We start from the raw sequence: 7492 nt of genomic DNA on the forward strand, positions 1-7492 counted from the left end.
TGGGTTGATGTTTTTTCAGAAGTACTTTATTCATTCCAGAGGGAGAACAGAAAGGAAATAATGGCAGGAAGTCACAGCAGCCCAGAAATAGCCCCTTCCAAAGGGCAGGCTGTGACCCCACAGCAACTTTGCAGGCACCTCCCTTGATTTCCTGTGGGTTTCTCAGGTAGCCCATCAGGCAAGAGCTGCCCCAGGACAGGTTTAACAGCAGGAAGATCTGGGTAGCTCAGATGGGCTCTGGATCGTGCTGCTGGGCTGGAATCTTAGCTCCCCCAACCATAGGGGTAGCCCCTGAGCCAGTCTCTTCACCTCTCTGAACTTCAGTCTTCTTTCTCATCTGTGAAACGGGGATGATGGGAGTCGGTGCCTCCTGGTTTGTTGGAAGGATTCAGTTGATAAGGTGTGATTCCTCGTCCCCCGAGGTGGACCGAATTGCCGTAAATGCCATGAGGCCACCTTGCTACTCAGGCCACGCCTCATCCTTGACTCCCCTCCTCCTCTCACAGCCACAGCCAATCCAGTGGCAAGGGCTGCCGACTCTGCCTTCCCAACATGGCTGTCCTGGGCTACTTCCTGGTTATCCTCACCTCCACCCTCACTCGAGCAGGTTAAAAGCTTACATCAGAGCCCATCCCTCTGCTGCTCAGACCCTCTGGTGGCTTCTCTTCTGGCTCAGAGTAAAAGCCAAAGTCCTGGCCAGGCGTGGTGGCTCATGCCTGTAATCCCAGCACTTTGGGAAGCCAAGGCGGGTGGATCACTTGAGGTCAGGAGTTCGAGACCAGCCTGGCCAACATGGTGAAACCCCCGTCTCTACTACAAATACAAAAATTAGCTGGGCGTGGTGGCACACACCTGTAATCCCATCTACTCAGGAGGCTGAGGTGGGAGGACTGCTTGAACCCAGAAGGCAGAGGTTGCAGTGACTCACCTGAAATCTCACCAGTGCACTCCAGCCTGGGTGATAGAGCAAGGCTCTGTCTCACAAAAAAAAAAAAAAAAAAAAAGTGGGCCTGGCTGGCTCACTGCCCTCACCTTCTGCCTTGTTCTCTGGCCACACCAGCCTCCCTGTTTTTCATCAGCACCGCCAAATGCACTCCTGCCTCAGGGCCTTTGTACCTACTTTCCCTGCTGCCCAGACCATCTCCCTGATGACCTGAGGTCTCTCCTCATGCATGGCCTCATCAGAGAGGCCTCTCCTGACCATCCTATCAAAATAGCCCTGTCTTGTCTCTGGCAAAAGAAAGCCACCGAAGAATGAGAGAGGCTATTTTCTCCCCTGGCCACCTCCCTAGAGGAGCTGCTTCCCTAAGGGGCCCAGCGGGGACCCTTGTGCCCCGGATTACGACTCCTGGCGAGTGCTGGCTCTCCCTGTCTGTGTCTGCTGCAGGCGAGAAGCCCTACAAATGCTCAGTGTGTGAGTCTGCGTTCAACCGCAAGGACAAACTGAAGAGACACATGTTGATCCACGAGCCCTTCAAGAAATACAAATGCCCTTTCTCGTGAGTAGAGACTGCCATGCAGGGGGGTGGGTAGTGGGACAGATTCTCCAGGGGTGCTGCTGGAGAGGGTGGGACAGATGTCAGGCCTGAGGGCAGGCCTCTCTGCCTCTCCTTTTTTTTTTTTTTTTTTTTTTGGAGACAGGGTCTCACTCTGTCACCCAGGCACCCAGGCTAGAGTGCAGTGGTAAGATCTTGGCTCACTGCAACCTCTGCCTTCTGGGTTCAAGCGATTCTCTTGCCTCAGCTTCCCAAGTAGCTGTGATTACAGGCGCCCGCCATCATGCCCAGCTAATTTTTGTATTTTTAGTAAAGATAGGGTTTTGCCACATTGCCCAGGCTGGTCTCGAGCTCCTGATCGCAAGTGATCCATCCACCTTGGCCTCCCAAAGTGCTGGGATTACAGGCGTGAGCCACTGTACCCGGCCAGGCCTCTCTCCTTTTATCCTGTCCTGGGCCCTGCCTGCCTCACTTCCCACACTACCTCCTTGCCCAGCCCTTAGGGTAGACAAGGCTGTCCCTTGTGCCCAGGGCTAATGGAGGGGCCAGCAAGAGGATCCTAAGCTTGGTGAACTCCCCCTGACTGGTGGCTTTGGGTTTTAGGACGCACACAGGCTGCAGTAAGGAGTTCAACCGGCCGGACAAGCTGAAGGCCCACATCCTCTCCCACTCTGGTAAGTGGCTCTTGGGCCTGCTAAGAGGGTCTGGTTCAGCTCTAGTTCACTGGGATAGACCCGCCAGGAGGAGAAAGAGCAGACATATCCCGTGAGGCTTGTTTTCCCTGCCTGGCACATTCCAGCCAGCACTTTCACTTATGTGGGCTATGAGCCAGGCCTGTGTTAGGGACTTTAGGGTGAATAGAGATGAATCAGACACAGTCCCCCAGTCCAAGGAGGAAGCTGACCTGAGCAGATATGACTCAGGTGGAGCAGTGCCCAGTGTGATAGAGGTGTGGACGAGGTATGGAGGGAATCAGATTCCAGCCAGGTCCAAGACATGGCCAAGAAGCTTCCTTGATAGGGCAGGGCAGGGCAGGGGTCTCCAAGCCACTCCTCAGTTTCTCAGCAGCTCCTCAGAGCAGCCTGGCTGGCTTTCCACATGCCAGCCGAGGTCTAAAATAAGGTTCTTCAACCCTGGCACCATTGACATTTTGGGCCAGATAATTTTTTTTTTTTTTGAGATGGAGCCTCACTCTGTTACCCAGGTGGAGTGCAGTGGTGTGATCTTGGCTCACTGCAACCTCTGCCTCCCAGGTTCAAGCGATTCTCTTGCCTCAGCTTCCCAAGTAGCTGGGATTACAGGTGCCTGCCACCACGCCCAGCTAATTTTTGTATTTTTAGTAGAGATGGGGTTTTCACCATGTTGGCCAGGCTGGTCTCGAACTCCTGACCTCAAGTGATCTGCCCACCTCAGCCTCCCAAAGTGCTGGGATTACAGGTGTGAGCTACCGGCGCCTGGCCTGTAATCCTGTAGATAATTTTGTCCTGGGGGCTGTCCTGTGCCCTGTAGGATGTTTAGCAGCATCCCTGGCCTCTATCTACTGGTGTCAGTGGCATCCCGCCACAGGTGTGACAACCAAAAATGTCTCTAGGCATTGTCGAGTCCCCTTGGGGGGTGTAAAATCTCCCGTTTGAGAAGGTTTACAGAAAGGAGTCAGTCACTAAAGAAAGTGTGAAAACTAGGAGAGTAGGTCAATGACTTGGACACACAGGGCTGGGTTGGAGTCTTGGTGCTGCCACGTTCCTGTGGGTGGCCTCAGGCGTCACTGCCCCTCTCTGAGCCTGAGGTGACCTGGCAAAGCGAGCCAAGGTGCAGGGGGTGAGCAGCTGTTCCAGGCAGAGGAGAATGGCAAGTACAAAGGCGCAGAGGGAGGAGCCAGCGTGGCATCTCTGAGGACAGCGAGCGTGGCTGGCGCAGAGAGTGGCTGGAAGAAGGCAGACGACGAGGGTGGAGAGAGCTGGGGCCAGATCACACAGGTGCTGGTGGGGCAAGAGCCTGGATTTTATTCCCAGCACAGGGCACCGTTGCGGGGTGAAGGTCTGGATGCTTCTCACTGACTTTCCCTTGCCCTCCAGGCATGAAGCTCCACAAATGCGCCCTGTGCAGCAAGTCCTTCAGCCGCCGCGCCCACCTCGCCGAGCATCAGCGTGCCCACACGGGCAACTACAAGTTCCGCTGTGCTGGCTGCGCCAAGGGCTTTTCCCGCCACAAATACCTCAAAGATCACCGCTGTCGTCTTGGCCCCCAAAAGGACAAGGACCTGCAAACCCGGCGGCCCCCCCAGAGGAGGGCAGCCCCCCGCAGTTGCAGCAGTGGTGGGCGCAAGGTGGTGACCCCCTTGCCTGACCCACTGGGGCTGGAGGAGCTGAAGGATGCAGGGGCTGGGCTGGTGCCCGAGGCCGTCCCCGGCAAGCCGCCCTTCGCAGAGCCGGACGCGGTGCTGTCCATTGTTGTGGGTGGTGCGGTGGGCGCGGAACCTGAGCTGGTGGTACCTGGACACGCTGAGGGGCTGGGCTCCAACCTGGCTCTGGCGGAGCTGCAGGCCGGGGCCGAGGGCCCATGTGCCATGCTCGCTGTGCCTGTCTACATCCAGGCCTCCGAGTGACAGACCTGAGGTGTCTGTTTCCTGGGCAGGCCTGATGCTCCTGTTTGGGTCCAGGGCCCCTGGGGGCAGACCGGTGATCCCTACCAGTGGAAGCGAGCCATCGAGCCATTGGCAGAAATCCTGCTGAATGTCATTCAGAAACCTCGGCCCATGCTCGCCCTCCTGTGCCCCTCTCCTGCCGGAAAGCCCTGCAACGTTCTAGGGTTGGGGGCAGGGCCACCCACGGTTTCTGGGCGGGGTCATGGTGGCAGGACAGAGATGGCTGAAGCCTGAGCAGCCCAGAGTCCCGCTGGTCTAGGCTGGTGGTTGGGGCCCCTGGGAGAGAAGACAGGGCGTTCCTCCCCACTCTGCCTCCAGGCTGCCTCTGGGTGGCCTCTAGTCCGCTGTTCTTCAGGTGGCCTACCACAAACTCTTCGGAGTTTATGTGTTGGACCTTTTCACAGACGGTTCCCCACAGCGTCCTCAGACAGCTCTGTGATGTAGCTTTTAGGAAGCACTCAGGCGTCACGGTTAGACTGCAGCTATGAGACAGATCTGGCTTCAAATCCAAGAGTTGCCATGCACTTGCTGTGTGACCTTGGGCAAGTCACTTCACTTCTCTGAGCCCTGTGTTCCTCATCTGTACAATGGGGCTTACGATACTACTACCTCATAGGGTTGTCCTGGGGATCCAGTATGATGAAGTGCACCAGGGGCTTGGCATGGTGCCCGGCACACAGAAAGTGCTCAGTAAATGTTTTTGTCATAACATGTCCGGGTGGCCTGGCCAAGCTGTGGCAGTTTCCTTCTTTGTCCCTAGGTGGCAGCACTCCCCTCTGAAGCTTGTGGTGGCTGAGGGGTCGGGGCCCCTCACACAGGGAGCCCTAGAGAGATGATAAGGGAAGCAAGGCTGGGCATGGCAGCTCATGCCTGTAATCCCAGCACTTTGGGAGGCCAAGGTGGGCTGATCACCTGAGGTCAGGAGTTTGAGACCAGTCTGGCCAACATGGCAAAACCTCGTCTCTAGTAAAAATACAAAAATTAGCCGGGTGTGGTGGCGCACACCTGTATTCCCAGCTACTTGGGAGGCTGAGGCAGGAGAATCACTTGAACCCAGGAGACAGAGGTTGCAGTGAGCTGAGATCGTGCCACTGCACTCCAGCCTGGGAGACAGAGTGAGACCCTGTCTCAAAAAAAAAAAAATAATAGCTGGGCGTGGTGGTGGGTGCCTGCAGTCCCAGATATGCTGGAGGCTGATGTGGGAGGATCACTTGAGCCCAGGAGGTCGAGGCTGCAGTGAGCTGAGATTGTGCCACTGCATTCCAGCCTGGGCAACTGAGCAAGACCCTGTCTCAAAGATTTAAAAAAAAAAAAAAGAAAAGAAAAAAAAGAAAGGAAATTGGGAACACCCATCCACAGAAAACAGTCCAGGACAACATCCCATGGGGGTCAGGGTTTGTAATCACTTGTGGGAATTCAGGATTGTTAGCCACCTCCAAATCCGTTGTAATCAAGATCAGAAATCCCTCTCGTATGGGCATCTGGAGGCCGTCAATGTCCTCACGTCCAGTGCTTCCTCCTACCTCTCAGCTGATCCCGGTGGGAGGTGGACTGGGCTCATGAGGAGGTGGGAAGGAGAAAAGGGCCTTGACTAGTGTTTTCCCGTTTATCTTCACAGCCACGCTTCTGGGCTGTTGGACTCCATTTGATGACCGAATTGTTTTGAAGGCTGGCAGGTCCCTCAGGCATCTGTGTTGGGACTCAGGGCCGGAACTCAGAGCCAGGCCCAGCTTCCCACGTCCTCAGGAAGGGTGTGATGTGGCAGGAGGGACAGAGTTGATGGGAGTGAGGTGTGTAAGTGTACCGGCCTGCACAAAGGCCCGAGGGGGACTGGTGGGGACAGGAAGTCAGAGGGGATGCCCCTGGAGCTGGGCCTTGGCCCAGGGTGCTTTGATGGGTGGATGGATAGGGGAAGGTGTGCCGGGTGAGAGCAGGGCACGTGCAAACACCTTGGGGTGGGACAGTGCCGGGCCTGCTATGTTGTGGGGCCGGCAGATGTTCCAGGATGACCAGAGGTCTCAGAGGAGTAGGTGGATAATGATCATGGCTGTTGCTTCAGCTTCTCCACACGAGGGACACTGTGCCAGGCTATTTACAGTCACATCGCCTCAGCCTGTCATGTGAGTGCTGTTACTTTCTGTATTTTACAGCTGAGAAAACTCAGGCCCAGAGGGGCAAACTTCCTTACCCAAGCTCACACAGCCAGGAAAGCTGCAGAGCTGGGACTCAAGCCAGGGCAGCCTGCCTCCATGGGTTCTTAGCCACTTTCCGCGATTGAAGTGTGGGTTGATGAATCAGAGAGGGCCTTAGATGTGGGTTAAGGAATCTGGACTTTATTCTCCACATAATGAAGGAGTCATGGGAGACAGTGAACATTTTAAAAAGTTGTAACAATGTCATTGAAAGAAATGTGAAGAATGACATCTTCAGCTGGGTGTGGTGGCTCACGCCTATAATCCCAGCTCTTTGGGAGGCCGAGGCAGGTGGATCATCCGAGGTCAGGAGTTCGAGACTATCCTGGCCAACGTGGTGAAACCCCATCTCTACTAATAATACAAAAAAATTAGCTGGGCGTGGTGGCACATGCCTGTAATCTCAGCTACTTGGGAGGCTGAGGCAGGAGAATCGCTTGAACCCGGGAGGCAGAGTTTGCAGTGAGCTGAGATCCCTTGCCATTGCACTCCAATCTGGGTGACAAGAGTGAAACTCCGTTTCAAAAAAAAAAAAAAAAAGACATCTTATTCCTAATATAACTATTTAAGTGGTTTTTCTATAGCTTCTTCCTGTCAGTGTACACAGGCATACACATCTACTGGTAATCACGAGAACTAACATTTATTAGTTATCGAATACCTGGCACCATCCCCAGCACCTCAATGTAGGCGCTACTTTTAAGCCCATTTTGCAGCTGAGATGAGGCAACAGGCACATTAAGGTTAAGCAGCCCAAAGTCACACAGGAGGGAAGTAGCAGAGCCAGGCCACAGATAAGGACATACCAAGATCAGCTATAATGTTTAACAGAAAGTTGGTGACAAATCCCAGCACTTTGAGAGGCCGAGGCGGGCAGATCACGAGGACAGGAGATCAAGACCATCCTGGCTAACATGGTGAAACCCTGTCTGTACTAAAAATACAAAAAATTAGCCAGATGTGGTGGCCCTGGAGCTGGTCCCAGCTACTCGGAAGGCTGAGGCAGGAGAATCGCTTGAACCCAGGAGGCAGAGGTTGCAGTGAGCCGAGATCATGCCACCGCACTCCAGCTTGGGGGAGAGCAAGACTCTGTCTCAATAAATAAATAAATAAGTAAATAAATAAATAAATAATAAAAAAGAAAGTTGGTGATAGCTGCT

General features: G+C 54.5%; 1 protein-coding gene across 9 annotated transcripts in view; it reads left to right on the forward strand.

Annotated features, from left to right (window-relative positions):
- ZNF341 (zinc finger protein 341) overlaps positions 1–4853 on the forward strand; it is a 60144-nt gene extending 55291 nt beyond the window's left edge. For all 9 annotated transcript variants that reach the window (XM_024239129.3, XM_024239130.3, XM_063720611.1 and 6 more), the window contains 3 exons: positions 1388–1499; positions 2100–2170; positions 3572–4853. In XM_024239129.3, the coding sequence (XP_024094897.3) occupies positions 1388–1499; positions 2100–2170; positions 3572–4101 (713 nt within the window). In that variant the 3' untranslated portion in view covers positions 4102–4853. The remainder of the gene's footprint in view (positions 1–1387; positions 1500–2099; positions 2171–3571) is intronic.
- The last annotated feature ends 2639 nt before the right edge of the window (positions 4854–7492 follow it).

The sequence above is a fragment of the Pongo abelii genome, chromosome 21 (genome assembly GCF_028885655.2).
Source record: "Pongo abelii isolate AG06213 chromosome 21, NHGRI_mPonAbe1-v2.0_pri, whole genome shotgun sequence".
NCBI lineage: Eukaryota > Metazoa > Chordata > Mammalia > Primates > Hominidae > Pongo > Pongo abelii.